Source organism: Cryptococcus depauperatus, chromosome 4 (genome assembly GCF_001720195.1).
Source record: "Cryptococcus depauperatus CBS 7841 chromosome 4, complete sequence".
NCBI classification, from domain to species: domain Eukaryota; kingdom Fungi; phylum Basidiomycota; class Tremellomycetes; order Tremellales; family Cryptococcaceae; genus Cryptococcus; species Cryptococcus depauperatus.
In genome coordinates this window covers 312,978-334,447 of record NC_089471.1, presented here as the reverse complement: position 1 = coordinate 334,447, position 21,470 = coordinate 312,978, and the positions used below count along the sequence as shown (strand labels likewise).

At 43.7% G+C, this 21,470-nt stretch overlaps 7 protein-coding genes across 7 annotated transcripts; 3 read left to right on the top strand and 4 right to left on the bottom strand.

The window, feature by feature from the left end:
* Positions 1-231: 231 nt before the first annotated feature.
* L203_103399 (5'/3'-nucleotidase SurE) lies at positions 232-1,965 on the top strand (the record flags this gene model as incomplete). Its single annotated transcript, XM_066212801.1, has 7 exons — positions 232-279; positions 351-466; positions 520-578; positions 634-719; positions 767-845; positions 895-1,285; positions 1,569-1,965. 7 exons carry the CDS (start codon positions 232-234, stop codon positions 1,963-1,965), a joined length of 1,176 nt encoding a protein of 391 aa, XP_066068898.1.
* Positions 1,966-2,123: 158 nt separating this feature from the next.
* On the bottom strand, positions 2,124-4,031 carry L203_103398 (actin-2; the record flags this gene model as incomplete). The annotated part of the gene is made up of 9 exons (XM_066212800.1): positions 2,124-2,240; positions 2,291-2,376; positions 2,426-2,519; positions 2,572-2,965; positions 3,013-3,137; positions 3,187-3,385; positions 3,436-3,500; positions 3,548-3,578; positions 4,012-4,031. The coding sequence occupies 9 exons, from the start codon at positions 4,029-4,031 to the stop codon at positions 2,124-2,126; spliced, it is 1,131 nt and encodes a 376-aa protein (XP_066068897.1).
* Positions 4,032-4,997: 966 nt separating this feature from the next.
* Positions 4,998-5,871, top strand: L203_103397 (uncharacterized protein; the record flags this gene model as incomplete). The annotated part of the gene is made up of 4 exons (XM_066212799.1): positions 4,998-5,208; positions 5,254-5,513; positions 5,562-5,787; positions 5,843-5,871. The coding sequence occupies 4 exons, from the start codon at positions 4,998-5,000 to the stop codon at positions 5,869-5,871; spliced, it is 726 nt and encodes a 241-aa protein (XP_066068896.1).
* A 1,375-nt stretch (positions 5,872-7,246) lies between these two features.
* On the bottom strand, positions 7,247-9,948 carry L203_103396 (phosphoribosylaminoimidazolesuccinocarboxamide synthase; the record flags this gene model as incomplete). The annotated part of the gene is made up of 5 exons (XM_066212798.1): positions 7,247-8,056; positions 8,104-8,466; positions 8,519-9,272; positions 9,467-9,728; positions 9,780-9,948. 5 exons carry the CDS (start codon positions 9,946-9,948, stop codon positions 7,247-7,249), a joined length of 2,358 nt encoding a protein of 785 aa, XP_066068895.1.
* Positions 9,949-10,176: 228 nt separating this feature from the next.
* On the top strand, positions 10,177-16,282 carry L203_103395 (uncharacterized protein; the record flags this gene model as incomplete). Its single annotated transcript, XM_066212797.1, has 8 exons — positions 10,177-11,332; positions 11,383-13,777; positions 13,832-14,223; positions 14,276-14,444; positions 14,490-14,741; positions 14,790-15,625; positions 15,681-15,814; positions 15,875-16,282. The coding sequence occupies 8 exons, from the start codon at positions 10,177-10,179 to the stop codon at positions 16,280-16,282; spliced, it is 5,742 nt and encodes a 1,913-aa protein (XP_066068894.1).
* A 191-nt stretch (positions 16,283-16,473) lies between these two features.
* L203_103394 (uncharacterized protein) lies at positions 16,474-19,143 on the bottom strand (the record flags this gene model as incomplete). The annotated part of the gene is made up of 6 exons (XM_066212796.1): positions 16,474-16,687; positions 16,737-17,638; positions 17,690-17,744; positions 17,799-17,948; positions 18,005-18,929; positions 18,984-19,143. 6 exons carry the CDS (start codon positions 19,141-19,143, stop codon positions 16,474-16,476), a joined length of 2,406 nt encoding a protein of 801 aa, XP_066068893.1.
* A 673-nt stretch (positions 19,144-19,816) lies between these two features.
* Positions 19,817-20,597, bottom strand: L203_103393 (uncharacterized protein; the record flags this gene model as incomplete). The annotated part of the gene is made up of 5 exons (XM_066212795.1): positions 19,817-19,978; positions 20,030-20,100; positions 20,152-20,202; positions 20,258-20,351; positions 20,589-20,597. The coding sequence occupies 5 exons, from the start codon at positions 20,595-20,597 to the stop codon at positions 19,817-19,819; spliced, it is 387 nt and encodes a 128-aa protein (XP_066068892.1).
* Between the last annotated feature and the right edge of the window lie 873 nt (positions 20,598-21,470).

The window sequence follows — 21,470 nt, the reverse complement described above, 5'->3', positions numbered from 1 at the left end:
ATTATTTTTTGGATCGAGTGTGGCAGTCTATTCTTCGGCGATGGCCGCTGCCTCCACTTTTTGGTTGGCCTTCTAATTGCATGTCCAGACAATGCGTATAAGACAGCCAACTCCCTTGTCTTTTATCTTCTTCAAGAAACAACGGTAGGTAGTGACGAAAGTGTATCAGAGAATATATAACTACGACTTTTGTATAGCTTTCCCATCCCTACTTCCTACTTACATAGCGAGATGCCTGCTCTCAAGACCTACAAAGAACGACCTGTCGTACTCTTGACTGTAGGTGTTTTGCCGCGAAGCAAAGATGGTGGGGCTTTATTGACAAAAAAAACCAAAAACAACCAATTTAGAATGATGATGGACCACCCTGTGCATCATCACCCAACATTTTCTCCTTTTGCAAACTTCTGCAGTCGAAGCTCGGCTGGGACGTTCGAGTAGTAATTCCAGATTGTCAAAAGTCATGGTTAGGCCTCATTGTGTGAAGGGAAAGACGCATGTGATAACCGCGAGCCATAGGGTAGGAAAAGCTTATGCTATTAGTGATATAATCACTACGAGCTACTTTTACCCATTAGGTCAGTTCATGCTAAATATCCAGCTTGCAGCGCTGAAATCAATATTTCGTTACAGAACCTGATGGGCTCAAAGGAGACATAAGCGTCTCCCCTCGTCCGTTGAAAGAAGGTGAAACTATGGAATGGATCCTCCTTTCCGGTGTATGCTCTCTACTTTCATCTCATGAATATGCTAATATATCGAATAGACTCCTGCAAGTTGTGCCAATATTGCGCTTCACAACCTTTATCCTGGAGAGATTGACCTCGTCGTGTCTGGTCCTAACCGTATGTTGCTAGCGTTTTGGTTAACAAATGGAATTGACATTAGCGACAGATGGCCGTAATTCATCTACCGCGTTTGCTCTGTCTTCTGGGACACTTGGAGCCGCCTTGGCAGCTTCTTTATCTACCCCCATCCCTGCGTCCTCCTCTGGACCTTCATTGCATGATGACCACATACCTTGTATCGCTGTTTCTTACGGAGTTGTCACTAGACCTGTAACGCCACGGACCCTTGAGCTGGCAACAAACACTGCTGTTGATGTGTGTCAGAGACTATTCAATGACTGGGGATTAGATACTTCTCCAGGCGGTAAAGGCTTAGTACAAATTTACAGCATCAACATTCCTCTTGTGGAAGCCATGCTCGAAGAAGATAAAAAGAAGGTTGTACTTACAAATATGTGGAGAAATGCTTATGGCGGCCTATTTAAGACTACAAAACTGTGAGTTTTTTCATCTTGACTCTTGCTCTCATGCCTGAGTATCTGGACAATTCCCTCGCGGCTGGACTGGTTAATGAGATTTTGCCGTTTCGCTTGTTAGCGATCCGTCTCTCAACTGGTGGTCAAATACTCCCAAGCCAAACCAGCTAAGCAATTCCTATTCATTTACTTCTGCCTTAAAGGCATCTTTGACGACTGTGGCAGAAAAGGCGCAAGAAGGCATTGTTCAAGAACAAGAGCAAGGTCAAGAACAGAGACAAGATCCTAACATACCTCCTCCTAGGTCCAAGGCGACATATGATTCCGGAAACGACCCAACGCAAACCTCTCAAAACCCGGCTTGGATCGCTACTCAATCATCTAAAGAAGTACTGAATAAACCTCCAAGAAATCTTGTGCCTTTGGTGTCAAGGACATCAACCGCTGGCCCGGCAGCTTTGCCTACTCCCGATCCTGCTTCACCCGTTTCGCCCACTACGCCTGGCGAAAAAGAAGAAGGGAAGCAGCTCAAGTTTCATTTTGCGCCAAATATACAACCTCTATTGTGTCCTGCAGAAGAACTAGTACCAGAGGGCACAGACGCTTGGGCATTCGCCAAGGGCTGGGTTAGTGTGACGCCCATGAGAGCTGAATATTCTTGCGTTGATGGAGAAAGAGGACTAGGAGCCGACTTGATGTAAATACGGCTGCAGTTTCTTAGCAACAAATGGTAGAATTGGTGCTTTGTCAAACGGCTATATGTTGATGCAAATGTATAACAATGTAAAGATGTCAAATTAATGTTAAGTACATGATATCTTCATCTGTAATTGACACATATATGAAGTCGTCACGGCATCTAGAAGGCTTTTTTGTGGATAATATCTGGATCTTCTTTGTATTCGTCTGCTGAGACCCACATCTTTTTAAATGTACTAAGACCGGCTAAAATGCTTCCGCCTATCCATGTTGAATACTATGTCTAGCTTTAAGTGTCACATCAATTATGGCTGGAGAATAACGAACCTTTCTTTCAGGCGGTGCGTATATTTTAAGCTTCACATCTTTCAATGCAAGTTTTTTCACTTCATTGAGTAATCTATCACCAAAACCTAGAAAAAGATTCAAAATCATATTACGTCAAAAAACCAATAAACCAACCTGTACATAGAGTTGAACCACCAGAGAGGACAATATTGCTGAAGAGGGATTTACGAAGATCAAGATCTGTACGATTTATTGAATCGACAATCACCTATGTTATAGGTCAGTTTACTGCATTAATACCGTATGATGAGGACGCTCACCTGATGTACACCTGGATACTCTTGTCCCACCATTTCAGGATTGAACAAGATTTCTGGTGCTAAAAACCTCTCCGTCCCTAATTGTATGACCTTGCCGTCTGGCAGCCTGAATTCCTCCCATGCTCCTCCCTGGTCCTTCTCCTCTTTTATAGGATTCAACGCCAAATAACAAGTCTTCTCTTTTATTGTTCGAATCACTTCCTTCTCGGCTGATGTGTGGAGATTATGTCCAGCTTTGCGGAGGAGAAGTTGAAGATGATCGGTGATGTCTCGTCCTGCAAGATCTATACGACGGACAGCGTGTGGCATGGAAAAGCCTTCAAATACGGGTACCGCATGAGTGACGCCGTCACCAGAGTCTAGTACGATGCCTGTTGTCCGCCCTGAGGAGTATCTATGCACCTGTTAGCTTGGCTTGTGCTTTAAAAAACTTGAATTTACAAACTGAGGACCGCCTGGACAGAAGTAAAGAATGCTGGGATATTGAAAGTCTCGAAAAAGATTTGCGCTGCTACATCTCTATTTTGTCTCGGGTTTAATGGAGCCTCTGTCAGTAATACCGGATGCTTTCTTCCATCTCAGTAATGCAACATTTTAGCTCAGCACACGACATACCTCTTCGCTCAGAACTTTTAATCCTTCTCCATACACCCATCCCCATATCCGTTCCATATCATCCCAATCCATCACAATGCCATGCTCCATGGGATACTTGATCTTGAGCAGCCCCCTTAGTTCCTGTGCGCGCCGCCCAATGAAGAGGTCATCTTGAATGGCACCTGCCATCACGCGCGGGTGTTTTGGCCGACCCACGCTACCAGGTTCCATAAACCCAATGCCATGTTCATGTCACTCAAAGCTTACAAGGAAGGTATGAAACAAGACGGTTGCTCCTCGCCAGCGAATCCCGCCTTGATGTTGCCAGAACCCTTGTGAATAATTAGCACCTTGTCCGCCTACCGTCACTCGGACTCACATTGTCAATAACGACTGGTTGGTTTGTGAGACTGTGACTCAAGTTAGCTTTGAAACTATCACTACAAAAGAATGGACGTTCACGTCGTCAAAATCTGTGGTCATGATATTTCGGTTTGTTCAACGTTAAGAGCAAAAATTCTATTTATCTTCTCTTTAATATTTCAGGCGTTGGCACGTACTTATGTTCAGACCGCGTCACGTGAAAAAGGAAGGATTAAATAAATTTCAGAATCAAATGGGTATGTCAAAGCCGACGGCCAAGTTTGAGATTGAAAATAATAAAAAAGCAGCATCACATTTCTAAAAGAAAACATGAATAGAGAGAGAGGATATTGTATTTGTTGTATTTCTTTTATCAATAGTAATGTTGATAAAAAGATGTATGCGTGTATTATAGACTCTAGGAGGGATAGAAGGAGCATAATTGAAAAAAAAACTCAAAGAGTACAGTTATAGACCTACCCAACCTCCGTCGGAATCATTCAGTATGGTGCTGTACAACCCGTTTACTTCCTGCAATAGTATAGACTGGTGTAAGTCGCATGGATGGTATGAGACCTTGTTTCCCATATGGCAAATGCAAAACAGCGTGGTTAGCCATTCACAAAGCTGAAAAATGTGGGCAAAGTACTCAGCGTAAGAAGCCATAGGATACAAGTGTCCATGAGTGGCATTCATGCATCATGATGTCAAACAAGAGTTGAAGATTCCTAATTCTAGAATTTAGGTCTAATATATCTTGACATGGCAAAGATTTTAATGACTGTCGGGTTAAGTTTTTGCCAATGAGCCCTTGGACTGGGCAAATCAACTGAGCTCCAATAAAATAACCTAGACAATTTAAAGCTATATAGAGTGAGGCCGCCGTCAGCAAGAATTCAATTGAGGAATGATGGCTTACCTCTCCAAAAAGATAAACCAGCCAGCTCGCCTGTAAATCCTTATCATTCTATTTAAATGGAGAATATAGGTTGATATGCCAAAATATTAGACTCACTAAAAGCTACAATGAGTCTACCTGAGCCATAAATGCTCTTTCAACATTCAAAATTAAAATAGTTTGATATAAAACATAAAAAAAACTGGGCTGCTACCAAGCAATTGCAAACTTTTATTAAAATCTAGATTACGTCATCGCATAATTCTCCTATCACTATCTTGAAGGGTGATACACGACGGAAGCAAATCGAATGTACATTTGCCCAAATGGGTGTGTATTCCACATTGACAGTAAAGTTCTCTTTTGACTTTTCCTTCATGATACGTATCGTTGGTTATAGTTTGTTATACAAACCTGTCTCCTATTTAGATCTTGAGTTGATATTCTAGCACCAATGGGCAAGTTCTCAAAGCTTATGAGCGGGTCTTCCCAGACTACATCGCCACCTCCTCCCTCTTATGGCGAAGCAAAGCAAGAACGGTGGGTGACCTCTCATTAAACCTGTTTAATGCTTGAAAGCCTGCCGACTCCACCACCTGCATTTCCTCATACTTTTGCTTGTCTTCATCTGGCCCGAGGCGATGGTGTACGGCTCATTGGACTTCCAGAAACCGTCTACGAAGATGTAGAGCAAGCCATCATAAGAGTATGGATGCGAGGAATCCAAGGCAAGTCCCACCTACAACAAGGTATAGAATGGAAGCTTCGCGGCTATCCTTGTAGGTTTTCGTTCATATGTGAAATCAACAGTTGACAATATATAGGGTCTGCTCAAGGATCAGATGCTGTTCCGGCGAGGAGGCTTCTTTGTCACATTCTATTTGCTCTTTGTGCCAAAGGCTGGGAAATACATATATCTGTAGATTTATCAAAGAAAGAATTCGATAAAGACACCATTATTCTTCATTCTGTTCCTCCTCGAGAACGATTCTTCTTTTCTGTATCCTTCAACCAATCAGATAGAGTTCGAATCATTGACCCGCCGGACGAGAGGGTGAAGCAAACCTTTATATATGCTATCAGGGTAAGGAAACCTAGTTCAATGTTTTTCCGCATGATTAATGCAATACAGACATGGCCTTTAGGCATACAACAAGAGAAAGAGAGGGAACCAGGTTGCTATGAGTTGAAACTACGTGGTAATCCTTGGTGGACGTCGTCGGGCGACCAAATTATCCATGCTCGTCTTTTGGCATGTACAATTCTCTCTGCAATGGAGACCTGTGGATTTGTACTGGTTAGTAGTGTAGATATGAGTGTTGCTTATGCTTCCGGAAACTCAAGTGCGCCCGGTGACTGTGAGTCGTGACATACCAATAGCTGTACAAGAGTTGCTGACATTCACTGCTCCAGTGGACACATGGTTTTTTGCTTCAGTTTAACTGAAGCGTGCTTGTGAGGATTGAAATGTCTTTGATAGCCCAGTTTTGCTACAATAACGTGTATAGAATCTTAGAAGATGATGATGAAAGGCATAGGGGAGGATCTTGATACGTGTATACAACATGCAGAAACAGAATATTATGAAGAATTAGCCATCATCATTGTAATGAACTGCCATTCAATGATTGTCATTCTTGTAAAAACGTACAACGCCAAGAAGTAAATTCTTGAGGATATGCAAGAGTCATTATGAAACTCCCTAGGCGATGTAATAAAGCTACCATGGCCGGAGGTGAGACTGGCTTTGCTTTGCTGTGTATATCTTGGTTCAATATATACTGTCTTTGCTTCTTCCAGACTGCTTTAAAGATGACGTCTGGATGGCTGTAGCTTGTTTTTCTATTTATTCTATCTTATTTGGCGCAAACAGGCATGAAACAGACAGTCAGTATGTCTCATAGATAACCACTATGATGAATAGAGTATTTTGGCATGATAAAAGACAATCCTTCCAAACACCCATGTATCGAGATACAAAGAAACGACCGAGGGGTTTTAAGTATCTGACCTGCAAGTAACACCTGCCATAGGTCAAACCAAAGACCTTCTAGTGATCATTGTAGAATTTGTCCAGCAACTTCTTTGGACTGAAGAGAGAAAAAAGTAGAAAAAGTCAAGTTGCTACTAGCTCTAACTACATGGTGAGCGGTAATGGACATTACCAGAGAGGGGGCAACATTGTTCGTCTTTTACTGTATGAAACTGTCTTGGTGATAAAGAATCATGGGTTCATGTCTTTGCAAACTATTCGCCATCATCAAGAGGATGGTTGTAGGATGGCTTGATTCCGACATATGGTTCTTCTCTGCTATCCAGTGGTAAAAGGGATCATTGTTTTTACAATCATTGTCTTGAGTTGTATGTGTTTGCAGTAAAAATAAGAGTTGACAAATATGAATTGCAACCTTTATACTGTCGGCATGTATATGTATATTCTAAGCAGAATAATTGTTAACTTGCAGGGTCACACCAGCACTAGGTCACTAGCGGTTAGAAGGAAGTGTTTGAGATGTACTGCAAGTGAAATATGGGCTCGATACCAACATGGATTGTGCCTCTTTCTGCCGCTAAAAACAGATGGTCAATAGGCAGATGCATGAGCTTACTCGGTTGATTTATCATTTTTGACGTCCTGCTCTGAAAAAGACCAGGTAGCAAAAAGACATTACATAAAAGGATTGGAGCAAAATTTCAGCCAATATATTAGCGTTCTGGTCATGGTTTACTACAAGCCTCGTAAAATAAGGATGCTATCCCTACAGTTGTTTTTGTAAGACTGATATTTCACTCCAAACTGGCGTCTATAATCTACCTTTAAGATTTTTGAGAGATAGAAGAGTTCATCACCCTATCCCTAGTCTCCTCATATTTCCTCTTGGTTTCAGAGACGACATCTTTAGGCAAGGTAACACCATCTTTACCATTAAGACCTTCCTTGCTGAGCCAATCACGAAGATATTGCTTGTCAAAAGAAGCCTGAGGTTTTCCAGGAGTGTAATCGACAGCAGACCAGTAGCGGGAGGAGTCAGGAGTGAGGACCTCGTCAATGAGTATAAGAGTGGGTTTGTTGGGGTTGGTAGGATCAGGAAGGAGGCCGAATTCAAATTTGGTATCAGCTAAGATGAGCCCTCGTTCTTGAGCATAGTCGGCAGCCACAGAGTAAAGCTTGATGGCAACTTCTTCAATTTGTGTAGCAAGCTCAGAGCCACAAATGTCTTTGACTTTCTCAGGGTGGATGTTCTCGTCGTGTTCTCCCTGGTCGGCTTTGGTGGATGGGGTAAAAAGTGGGTTTGGGAGTTTCTGTGATTCGACGAGACCAATAGGCATCTTGATTCCGTGGACAGTCTGTGATTTTTTGTATTCTGTCCAAGCAGAGCCAGTGATGTAACCTCGTACAATAGCCTCAATCTTGACAACCTCACATCTCTTGACAATCATACTTCTGCCTTCCAGCTGATCTCTGTACTCGTCCAAACTGCGAGGGAATTGTTCCCAAGTCTGGGCAGGGGTGGAAAAACAGGACGAAGGAGATGGACAGAGGACGTGGTTAGGGATGACATCCTTCAATTTGTCAAACCAAAAGAGGGAAAGGGTAGTGAGTGTAATGCCTTTAGCAGGAATGCCCTGTGTATGTGTTAACACATTCAGAAAATAAATAGCCAAACACTAACATTGTTCATGATGACATCAAACGCACTCATTCTGTCGGTGGCCACGAATAGCAACTTGTCTTCGTTCTCTACTCCTGGCAGAGCGTAGATATCCCTGACTTTTCCCTTAGCCAACAACTTCAATTTTGGCAAATTAGTGCTGGTCACACATCTTGACACAGCTATGTTGGCGGAGATCAGGGCATCTTTTGAACTTTGAGCGAGCTGATTAGAGGTTATGTTACTCGTGGACGGGGTTGAAGGAGTAGTACCCTCGTCAGCTGTTGTAGCGGTAGCTTTTTTAGCCTTTTCTTTCTCTTTCAACGCTCGTAAAACAGCACGCTCTTCCTCTGTTGGCGGCTTGGATCGGACGTCTTTCTTCTTCTATAGAATATATAAGCAATATAACAGTATGATCCAAGGAAAAAAGACTTGCCAGCTTTTTCAATTCAGCGGCGACAGGAGTAACTGAAGTACTTGGATAAGCTAGCCTCTCAATTTCCTGCCATTCCTTGTCCTCGTCAAATGCTTTACGGATGGGTTCCAGGAAATGGATCAGAGCGTCTCGTACACTACCCTTCAAGTCATCAGGGTGAAGTTTCTCCGCCTTGTAGATTTCTTCAAGCTCTTCATAACTACTAACATGGACATTACCACCATGTTCCTCGGTGCGGGGTATGGAAAAGATCGTTCCCTCAGGAGCATCAGGCAATGTAAAGCTTCCTTCGCCAACGGGGGGCGTTTCTCCCTTACTCTGAGCGTGTTCAATGCGAAGCTTCTGAATGGGCACAAGTACAGTCTTGATAAAGGCAAGCACACCGTTGCCTTCAACTTGACCAGGCGGACAAATGGCAGCTTTGATTTTTGATTTAATGTTTGCTGGAGTATCAAGGAAGTCGATTTTGCTCTTCGGATCAGAAGAAGACATTTTCCCCCCAGAAAGACCAGGAACCATGGCGTTCATCAAGTGGGCGCGCTTAGCGTAGCCAAGACGGGGAAGGAATGTGGCAGCGTACATGAAAATCTTGCGTTGGTCGACGCCGCCAAATTGGAAGTCGACATCGAGGTATTGCTCGTCAAGAGCTTGGAGACCGGGGTAAAGGAGGGAAGACATGAGAGGCGATTCCGACTCTTTAACAACGTCTGCACCAGCGTGCTCAGCTTCTCTTGTTGTGGTCAAAGCGTGGAATCTGCACAATGATTAGCCCGATGTTATCATACAACATTGCGATGGAGGTGCAAGGAGCCTTCAATCGGGACAAAACGTGACAGGACATTATAATATAACTAATTTATGGACATGATATCGATCTAGATTGACTGGATATTGTTTCAACCCAAACAGGATGTTCTCTACCAAACGGAATTTAAAACTGAAGCTTACTTATAAACATCCAGAGTGTATTCAGGTGAAAGTTGGTAAGAAGTGCCAGTAATAAATTCGAGCTTGTCTGTAGGAACGCCGAGAGCACTGAACACAGCCTGCAGAAGAATTGAATAGTATTTGACTCTGTGCTTGACCGTTTCAAGCGACGATTTTGAGGCATCGAGGAAGGCATGTAGATCAGCCAAGAGAACTTTGACATGGACACCGGCGGCCAAAAAGTCAGCGATTTTAAGCAGAGGAACGCAATATGCGATATGAGCTTAATTATGTGCATAAGTAATCATATAATATTTTTGGGGTTCAGACTCACGTCGACCAGTAGTAGCACTGCCCCAGTATGCTTTAACGACCCTTCCTTCGCTCAAAACTTTTCTAATAATCTCTCCAGAGGTTACCTCTTGAACGCCTCTGATGATTTGTCCATACTGAGCCTCAGCTTCCGCAGAAAGCTTGATAGAATGCCCTTCTTTCGTCACCATTCTTTCGAAACAGAACGTGTCGAGAAAATTGTCTTTGTAGAGAAAGACAGAATGAAAAAGACGAGTCGAAAAGATATTTTATTTGTGCTGATATCTCTTTTCTGGTTTTGTTTAGGAATGTCACGTGACTCACACGTGGCCTAAGATGATTTGCTTCCGTCGCGTCATCAGCTCTATAATCATCGTTTTTCTCTTGTTAAAACATTCAACTTTTCCAAAAAGAAAAAGATGGAGGAGAAAAATATTCAAGACGAAACAGAAGGATCTCCTCCAGATCAGCAACTTGCCAATGATGAGGCAGACCAATTCAAGCCGAACGACTTGATGGCGCAATTGGATGACTCTAATGAGGGTAGGCGGCGCGAGTCAGTGCAAGATCATTCGATAGGACAAGCAGGTGTATTGGATAACGATGGCGATGGGCCGAGACCTAGCTACCAAGCGGTTTCCAAAGAACGTCAGATAGAAGATAAGTCAGATCAGACAGGGCCATTAGGTGCCGATCAACATTTGACGCCGCAGGTGAAAGAGAATAGCATCAGCGATCATCTAGCAGGAGTAACAGAGAATTCTACCAAAAGCTCTAAGGAAGGTTTGGATTATTCTCAAACTCCTCCAGCGACGACAGTGACGGAGTCGTCTTCTCCTAATGTTGATGTCATTCCTAAACAGGATACACTACACTTGATAGAGGAGCCATCTGAAAAGCTTGAAGCGCCTGTGGATGCTTCTGTTTTGCTCACAAAAGACGATAGTGATTTGGTTTTTGACGGTATCATCACTGTATCTAAACAACACCAGCAGAGTCCGCAAAATCAGCAGCAAATTGAAAGTGAGATCTTGGCAGATCCTCCATCAGCTTCAGGCTCCTTTGCTATTTCAACTATTCCAAGCCTATTTGAGGATGACACAAATGACTGGCTAGGTGGATTACAAGATAATAAACCTCATTCGACATCTCCTAGCATTACTCAAGGATTAACCCGACCAGGAAATGGACAGCCTGTGTCTCAACAACCCGGAATGCACTCTTTGTCGGCATCTACTTCAGTTGCAGGTGTACAAGAACTCTTTGCAGACGACAATAATGACTGGTTAAGAAATTCTAGTGATCAATCTACCAAACCATTTGGACACTTGGAACACGAAAACTTGGAACAGTCAGTGGCAACAGAGAACACAGGCGCCGAGGCCCCGCAGATCGAAGTACCATTAGGATGGTACAACGATAGCGGGCAATTTATATGGTATACTGACGACGAAAGAGAGAAAGTGCGACAAATGATGATGGGCCAAGCAGCATATGCTACAGTGACCGAGCCACAACCTCAGGCTCCACAACAGTTGCAGTCTCCATCCTATACAAAGTTCTCAGCCGCTGGTGGTGAGTCTTACTTGGAATGCATTGTGTTGAAACTCTGCTTACCTTTCCAGGCTTTTCTTCTGGTTTAGTAAGCCCTAACCTTTACACTCAAGCTGCCTTATCGGAGAATGCTGCTAGGCGGACACCACAACCAGAAGTGATACCTTCGTTTGACAACATTATATACCAGCCTCAGGCTCCTGCAAGCGCACAATATACCCCATCGACAGTCGATAGTGCCTCTTACGATTACTCTACATCTTCATATTCATCGTCTGCATCACCTTATGCTCCACAACAGTCACCAGTCAAAAACTATAATTCTTATGGTGCTCCTATTTCTTCTGCGCCTCAAAATCAGACTAGAGCCCAAAATACTCAAGAGCCTACCAAATTTGACAAAATGCCTCGAAAACAGGTCTACGACGCCTATGACCCACCTCTATTAAAAAAGCAACAAAGTTTTATAAGACCCGCATCAGTGGTATCTACCAGCGTTTCACCTGCTTTTGGAATTTCGCCTATGCAGGTACATCAGACGACTGGGTCTTCTTTGTCATCTGTTCCACCCAAAGGTTCATCTAGAGGACCTAGTCGGCCTGCAAGCCGAGGACCATCTTATGCCCCTCCCCCTTCATACACATCGCCTCCGACTGTACCTCCAGTACCTCCAGTACCTCATATATTCCCACATACTTTATCTGCTGGTCCTCCTCGAGGTCCTTCTAGGGGACAAAGTAGACTACCCAGCCGAGGGCAGTCTCTGGCTTCTCCGCCAACGAGCTTTGATCCTCCCTTGAGGTCGACAACAGCTACCCCTCCATCCGGACCTTCACGAAGACATCCCAAGAGCATGAATAGGCTATCTGATATAGAACTAAATCATTCTGCGTCTCATACTTTTGATCACTCTAATAATTCTTATGAGCCTGGCTCATATACACACATCAAAACCGAACATTTATCATCTCGAGGATCCCAGCAACATTCGCGACTGTTAGCATCACCAGCAAATGATGCAATAATGGACGGAACTTCACCGGTGGCATTCAATTTAACAACATCCCCAGGAAAGCCAGGAGCAAGTGAGCTAATTGACTCTGGATATGGGCAACACCATCAGCTTGCGCTAGCCAGTGAACATCCTGTCATAGACACAGATGTCCAGGATGCAACAAAAGGTCATAGCGAAGACAGACTACAGCAAGAGTATATGCCACATATGTCCAAACAGAATGAGCTTGTTCATACAGCTTACAATCCTCATCAAGTACACAATATGGTCTCTGAGGATGCGTCTTCAGTTCGTGAGTTTCGAGAGGGGAAGCACCTTCTATCATACGAACCTGCTCAGGTAACTCGAGGAAAAGAGTCGCAAATGATACCATACGAGCAAGCCGCGTCATCATCTATATCGTGCACTACTATGCCAACTACAGATGCTTCGTCGACAAGGCAGCAGAAGCCTGACTATCAGTTCACACAAGAACCAATACCTTCCTATGCATTGCCAGCTGTTGCGCAAGCAGCACCCACCTATGCGCCTTCAACAGTCCATCAACAGTCACCATACATTCTTCCAGTTCAGCCTTCAGTCACTCCATACAAATCGGCACCAACAAACATGGTCTACCGTCCTGATGCTTCTGTGAACCAGCCAGGTTCATCATTTGAATTTGCGAGTACCGCCTCTACGAACATGCTCCCCTCTCCGCACAATGCTCCTCCTAGACAGAATCCTTATGACCCTCTCCCTGAGAATATAACTACCCTGGCTCCTACTCAAAGCCTCACAGCACCAGCTTCTGAGGTTCACACAGCATCTTCATTGTATGATTATCCACAAGTCATGAATGAGTCTCAACGAGTAGCTTCTCCTACTCATAGCACGAGTTTGGGTTTCTCGCCTTCAAATAACCATGCTTCGTCCATACCTTCTTACAGAAGTACTTCCGTGGACACATCCTATGTTCCTCAACAAGTTTTGGAACAACGTCCAGTCAGTGAAGACCCATTAGGAAGAGTGACATTGGCTGCTAGGAATGCGCCCATTGCGGTGTTCGGTTTTGGTGGAACGCTTATTACGGCTTTTCCTGGAGTCGCAGATTTTGGTGATTTTGCAAAATCTCATTCGCGTATTCCATCATATGGTTATGCTTCTGGTAGAGGCCAGCTATGGATTCGTCAAATTTCAGATATCGTTTCCCCCGCGGCACTTAAATTAGATCAATCTATCTTTCCTGGTCCTCTTCTCAACGATCCCTCAATTCCCAAAGGATCTTTTGGCGAAAAGAAAAAGAAGGAGGCAGTAGTTGAATATCTTAAGACAAAGGCTGATGAAATTGAAAAAGGTTTGCCTTACTTGAAATCTTCGGGCAACAGGGCAAGGAGAGAAGAGGAGGGCAAGCTCGTTCTAATCAAATTACTGGAAGGCCTTATATTGGGAGAGGGAAAAATAGCTGGCAAGCAAGTCTTCTTTCTCAGAGTATTCTATTTCCATGACTGATAAGAGGCTCTTAGTCCTCAAGCGCAAGAAGCTGTCAGATTGGCATTGTCTAATCCATTTCCGTCGACTGCCATTATTGCTCCCATTTCGCTTTCGTCTAAGGCAGAGCTATCCACTTCCCTCAATTCTGTAACTGCATCATCCACAGCCATCAAAACTGCAAATCCAACCCAGCTTCAACACCTTTCAACTCTTCTCGCTCAAGGCTATAAACACAAAGCCGCACAGTATGCAGTTGATCAGCAGCTTTGGTCCCACGCTCTGGTGATTAGTAGTGCCATGGACTCAGAATTCCGAAGAGAGATCATCCAGAAATTCACTGCTGCAGAATTAGATGGAAATAACGAAGGTACTGCTGGGATGAAGGCAGCGTACATTCTCATTGGCGGTATGAATACCTCGTCTTGTGGGTAATCATGAGTTTGAGCGATACCTGTATTTGCTAATTAACTATACAGTGAATGAATTGATCAGTGCTGCGAACATTTCTGAAAATGTTTCAAACGATCAGTGGCGAGAGGTCGTTGCTGCAGTTCTCTATCATGCAAAGCCAAACGAAACATCTTGTCTCAATGATTTGGGCGACAGGCTGCTCAAGATAGGCCTAATTAATGCTGCTCGTGTCTGGTAAATGATAATTTCTTGTTGCTTTTTTCTGTTGACAATATATAGCTTTCTTCTTTCTCCCATCTCGCCATTTTATGATCCGACATCAGCAGCTTATGAGCGCCGTATCATGCTACTTCAAGATCATCAAGACGAGGAAACAATTATTTTTACCGAAATTGCTGAATACGCAAGAAGTCTAATTACAGTTCCAAAAGGACAAGAGCAACTTTGTGTTGGATTACCTCAACTACTACCTTACAAGCTTGTTAGGGCCTGGATGCTTGCAGAATTAGGCGAAATCGAACTAGCTCAAAGGTGCGCATACATGCTATAATTTCCGAGCTGAGACTGACAAGTGTCTAGATATTGTATTGCTATTGAAGCCGGCGCCAAACCCTCGTTTAAGGCAGCTCAGACACAATCTCTTTTACCTCTTGCATGCGCCGCCAGTCTGGAAGACTTGCTTGAACGGCTGACTGGTAGTCCTTCTATTGACCCTGCTAATACTACCATTGGGGGACGAAGAGCAGTTAAGGGAGGATCCAATAGATTTGGTTCCTGGATAGAAGGTCGGCTTACTAAATTTATCGCCGGCGAAGAGGGAGACGATTCTGCACTAAAGGTGACAATGCCGAATGGCAAAGCTGCTGGTCCATTTGCTCACTTCAGCTCCATATCTCCTGACGTGACTGGCTCTATAACGCGCAATCCATCAACGGCCGATATCAACGGCTATAGCGCTACGATGGGTCATCTGGGTGCTCAATCAACGTCACGATCAGCCTCTCCGGCGAGTCAATCTGCCTACAATCTCAACTCTTACCCAATTCACTCACAATCCCAAAATTCTTCAGGGACATGTCATGGCAATTACATGCCTTGGGCTGCTGAATACGAATCCAACAATCAGAACGCAGATCCTCGACAAACCACTTCCATCCAAGCAGGAGATGAAAGTGATTTTGTTAGTCTCACGTCTCAATTATCCCTTGGCTCAAGCTCCGGGACAACACCAACTAGCAGTAATGTGCCCACCGAGCCTCACATCCAAGACACCTACAATCTTGATGGTGATGAGGATCTTGGATTTGGAAACTCATCTCTATCGAAGAACAAAACACCGAAGCCTGAGAATGAACTCAAAGGGGATACAAGTGTTGGTGGAGTGAAGGAGGGGCCAAAGAAAGCGCTTACTCGACGTGAATCATGTCCACTTTTCTTTGGATAAGCGAGATGCTAACTAGTACTGTATAGCCGAACAACATCAGTCTAAATCGTGGCTTGGAAGAATATGGGGAAAGAAGGAAGGAGGGCCTGTCAGAGCCAATCTTGGAGAAGAAAGCTCCATGGTATATGATCCCAATCAGAAAAGATGGGTTATTAAAGGGGTATGTGAATTGTCACAAATGAGCTTTAAAAACGTTATGATACAAACTCATTCATCGTAGGCAAAGGGCGAAGTCATGCCTCATGTTACTTCGCCACCTCCGTCTCGAGCACAAACAGTGTCTCCGTCTCGCTCTGCTCGTCCTGAAAACACTCGAGCCATATCTGCGACTCCTCCTGGGAGCAGTTCGTCAAATTCTTTTGGTACTTTTCCTCGCTCAACTAACGCACCTCCACCGAATATGCCTGCTTTCACTGAAGGTCCTGGTGGTGGAATCAGAAGGATGAAGTCTTCGTTAGCAATGAGCCAAAGACCTCCTTCGGGACCACCCAGCAGAACTCCAACGACAGAAACTTCTCTTGATGAGCTCTTGTCTGGATCGAGACCGGCAAGCAAGAGACCAGGGTCCGCAGCTAAGAAGGGAGCTAGAAATAGATATGTTGATGTGTTTCAGGGTGAAGGATCTTAGAAGTGTAACCATTGTGTAATGTTCCAAATAAACTTAATGAACAAACGGATCTTGCCTATAAATCCGACATTTATATGAGTGTATTCCAAAACAAAGTTGAAGATGTTTTCTAGATGCTAATGAGTTGACATACGTTAAGAACCACTATAAATGGACTCTTCATTACAGACAGGCATTGATGTTGACAATGCTCACTTTCTCGATCTTTTCCGCTTAGGTTTATGCTGCTCCTGACCCATCTTTCGCTTTACGCTTTGTACCAAAGACTCAAGATCCCGCTCATTTTGTTCAAGTTTTTTGATACCTGAAGCAGGGTTGCGCTTTTCTGTCTGATTTGCTTTTAACGTATTACGCCGACGGGTACGCTCAGCAAGAAGATCTTGCATAGCTCGAGTTTTGACAAAGCTAGTGAAACGTCAGTTAATGCACACTTATAAGTTGTGAAAACCCCTACTGCGGATTACTAGGATCGATAGCAAACTCTGGCTCTTCATGCAAGGCCTTGAATCTTTCGTCTCTGACGTCGATTTTCCAATTTTCAGGCCCAAGCTCTTTCTCTCTGTCTTGTAGCCCCTTCTTGTTCTTTCTTCTTTTTCTCTTTTTCCCCACCTCTTTCTCCTCTTTTAGAATATCTTTCATCGAAAAGTTGGTATCTGGTTCGTTATCGTCAATGAGAACAGCAAGATTGCCTGCTTCCGGGTGAGAGGGTTCAAGATCTTTTGTTTTGTGTTTTGTTCTGGAATTTGTCTCTTCATCGGAGGAGTCGCTGCCAAAGAAATCATCCTTTCCATTGTTTTTTCTTATTTCTTCTTCACCATCATTCTCACGAGCCGTAGCTTTCATGTCCATCTTTTCCTTCTTTCTCTGCCTTTTCTCCTTCATCCTCATCTGATATCTCTCTAATGAGGTCATGTTTTCAACATCATCCTTGGCAGCGGTGGACAGGGCTGGACGGAAAGTGATTTTTAAATCGTTGTTATCTTTGTTTTTGGAATGAGGAAACTTGTCCTTTTTAGCAGAAGCTTTAATATCTTCAAGTTCATTAGCCCAAGACGTCCCGGCTTTGCCCCAGACGTCTGTTGCGCTGGCCCCATCTTCGTCAGCAGTAAGAAGCAAATTCCTTAACCTTTCCTTTCTTTCCTTTATTCTTTGCTTCTTCTCTTTTTTGGAATCCTGGTCAACAGTTTCTTGACTATCCTCCACTCCAGACTCTTCAGTTTCACTTCCAGAAGAAGCGACAAGATTTTTGAAATCCTCTTCTTCAATTTCCTCCCGCGTAAGTGTGCGACGAGTCACCTTAATTCGATTAGGATCATCCTGATCCCAAGTCAGCTGAACCTTTGAGTGCCGAAGAGCCTATGGTGCCTCTCAGTACGAGTATCTCAAATGAATTGTATCTGTACGTACATCCGTGACAAAGTCATTGCCTTTGTACCCCTTGGGCTCTTTATCGGCAACTTCCCTATATTAATAGATCAATGAATTTGCATATAAAGGAAGAACTAGAAATAGTTACCTTATAGAATCTTCATCAAAAGTCATACCGTCTGGTACATAACTCAAATCCATGATATTGGCAGTTTGTTCAAATTCGGTGCCATCACATCCATTCATCACAAGTTCAGCAGCAGCCACAGTGGAAAAGACGGCGATGGCGTAATAATACCTGACTATTGTCAACATCAAGACGAAAGTTGATTGAAGCAAATCATATAGACCAACCGTAGACGTTCTAGCTGGTATTGACGGAGTTGATCCATATCAATATCCTCTGAACCAGCTTCAGATTCCACATCTGAAAAAATTTCCAAGCCATCAATTTCTTTATTCTTGCGATCGTTTGACTTTGAAGGCAACCTGCTGAACTCGTCGTCATCGTTATCGTCCGCATCAACTTCTTCGTCACCATTGTTGCCTTCACTATCTTGTTTGATAATTTCTTCTTCCTCCTCATTTTCAATCTGGTCCTTGTCGTCTTCTTCGTTCCTGGCAACGATGATTCTCTCTTTTTTATTATCTGTTTTCTTCCTGGCTCCAATAAAAATGCCGCCACCAGGACCCTCCTTCTCTTCTCGTGCCATTCTCTCTTTCCCAAATTCACTGGGGTAAATTCTGACTTCCACGAGCTTTCCCAAGGCAGAAGAAGCTTTGGTCTCCTCCTTTGCGACAGGTTTGGAGAGAAAAGAATTAAATACTGCAAACAGATCGGCAGCTTGCAAGTTGTCCCAATCGAGATTAACGGCTGCTATCCGTTTTGTAGGTTGCACAAGTACGTCCTCAGATTCATGATCTGAAGGCACATTGCCAGTCTCTGGCAGAAATACTGACTCTTCGTTCTCTGACAAATCGACGTCAAGATGTTCATCGTCTGATGTGGAGTCGGACTCGACTTCAGATTCACTCAGAACTGGCAATCTAGCCTTTGTCTTCCCACCCAGTTCCAACTCGTCTTCTTCAATATCACTCTCAACATCTTCGCTTTCATCTTCCGAGCCAGAAGACTCCAAGGCACCTTCTCCACGAGCATAATCTACAAACGACTTGCTCTCGCCATCATCTTCGGTAGGTGACTGAAGACGATAAAAACGTTTGAGTTGGTCGGTGTGATGCGATGAAGCTACAGGACGGCCACGCTTATCCACTCGAGCTATACGGACAGTATCACCAGTAATCCTTAATCAACAACTTGCAAGCTACATACGCCCATGAGCTCCCTTGCCCTTGCCTTTTCCGTTACCGCCAAACTCTTCACTTTCAAGGACATCTCTGAAACGTTCATCAATCTCAACTTTGAGGTTTTTCTGCCTGGGTCGTCTGAATCTGGGGTCTGTTTTGAGACTTTCGAATCGTGGATCCGACATGACTCATTTATGGCTTTCTTGATTTTCTGTAAATTTTTATTTCAATCGTTTTCTAATTAGATGAGCTGAAATTCCTAGACTCAAAAGTGGAGGTCAAATGATATGACGTGTAATTTTATCACTATCAACATGACAGCAAATCTTTAAAGTCTTTTATTTTTTGTGTTTTCTTTTCATCTCTTACTATTCAGGCAAACTGGAGTTTTCCTTTTTGTGCTATAGCTTGTAAGAGATGGGACAATAAATCGACAACTTGGGCTGGCTACAGGATACAACGGGCCAGGTGGCAGGCCATGCTTGCGTCTGGCACAAGGTTTGTTGTATGCTGTAGCCAGTCTTGGTTCAATCAACCTTGTCCTCAATGCCCGACGATGAGAATTGCCAACACAATAGAGTCAAGCTCAGAGACCCTAGTCGCTTTCTACGGATCGTGCTGGTCTATGTTGAGCGCTGGCCTGTTTGACAGTTACTGAGGGCTATTACAATACCCATGTTTTGCTTTTGTTTATGTTGATGCAACAACCATATAATTGGATGATCACGTATAACTCATTTATGCACTCTTTGGCTCTATACGGAAAGACGGGCTGTCTCATACAATAATTGCAACGAATCCAGGAAGAAAACGGGTCCATTCAACATACTCTCCCATTGGGCTTCAACCATGATCCAATTAATCCTCTTCTTGAATTCTCTCGCGGCATTTTCCACCAAAAACAATCTCCTGATTGTTTTCGGATTCTCTCATGACTTTTCTCGCACGTCGCATGATTCTCTTCTCGTATTTGCGGAGAGCTACCTGGAGATGAGCGGATGAGCGAGGTGCAATCAAGGACTTTGACGAGGGTTAGGAAATCGGCAGGAATGACAAGGGAAAAGATGAGACAGAGGCTCTTGGTCGCGACGGCGTGAACAGACACACTAGAGTGCGGCCTAGGTCGAGAGCGTCTGCCAGTGCTATACAAAGAATGAGCCAGCGAAACTCTGCAAAAAGCTCTATTGACTAGCCTTGATTTACACCCTCTCCTGCAAAAGGCGACATGACATGGGCAGCATCTCCTACAACGTTCAATCAGCAATCGATATCTACATCCATGCACTCACAGCAACTCACCTAAAATAATGACTCCAATCAGATCCAAATCCCAGGTCAAACCGGGGTCATATTGCCATATTCTTCCTTGTCCAGTAATTTCCTCATTACCAGCCTGTCAGGAGTTTGGTTGTTCTTGGGCTTGGTCTGGGAGTCCTTGGGACTTGTGGATTATCTAGGAGTATCTATCTCAAATAGATGAAGACAGCTATCAAGATTGATTCCATGGAGAGCTACCCACCACAATCCCTTCCTTACATCTTGTTTGCTCTACGTCTTCAGCCAGGTTCCAGTTCAACCCACTATACTATTTCCGACCCATACACAGTATCCTGTGTTCTTATATCCGAACCTTGTACATTATCCTGACACCTATATACAACATGAGCAAAGTCCATCAAACCAAATGCTCGCTCACCTATCAATCTCGAGTCGACCTCGGACCGGCTCCAATAATCGCGATAGGTTTGACAGACATGGTCGTATACTTGCCTATACCTATTGTTAGTTTGAGTTCCAACAGATGGTGTATATATCCAATGTTACGGTGCTACACGTTTTGTAAGTATGTCAGCACTCTACACTGCGAGTGGTAAAGACGGTCGATAAATGCGTAAACGAGCACAGAAGGACAAGGACATGGGTATGTATAGAACAACTGTAGAACACTTTTACCTTAGATACTTATTCCATGCAAGACCAGTGCTAGTTTTGCTGTATTGGAACGCCGTTCACAACTATTATTCAATTTTAATCTTTTAGTTATGGTTCAGTAAATAGATATATAGAAAGCGTCCATAGATTATGAGATCTTTGAGGATCTATGATCGTCTGTCATACACTAGGCCTTATCACTTACTATACATTCAACACTCTGAATACTATTCAAGCCAATTCCACTGTCGACTGCCATACGAGTTTTACTACTACCTTGCAGCCACGCCTGTAGGCCAACCATCAATGTCCTCCTGCTTCGGATCGTAACACCTAAATCATAATTCGAAAAGCGGTTGCGGATAGACAGTTGGATAGCGGTCTCTCGGTCGTTGGTAAAACAAATAGTCTACTTCCGTCAGAATTGTTGGTCAAAGTTCAACGTAAATCATAGCTCTTCTTCAAGTGAGGAAGACTACCTTGCCCGACTTTTTTCTGCCGTCACCGAGATGTTTTCTTGACAGATAGTTATTATTGAGTATATCTGTTTCCAGAGAGCTTCAGGATGAGCATTCCGTGG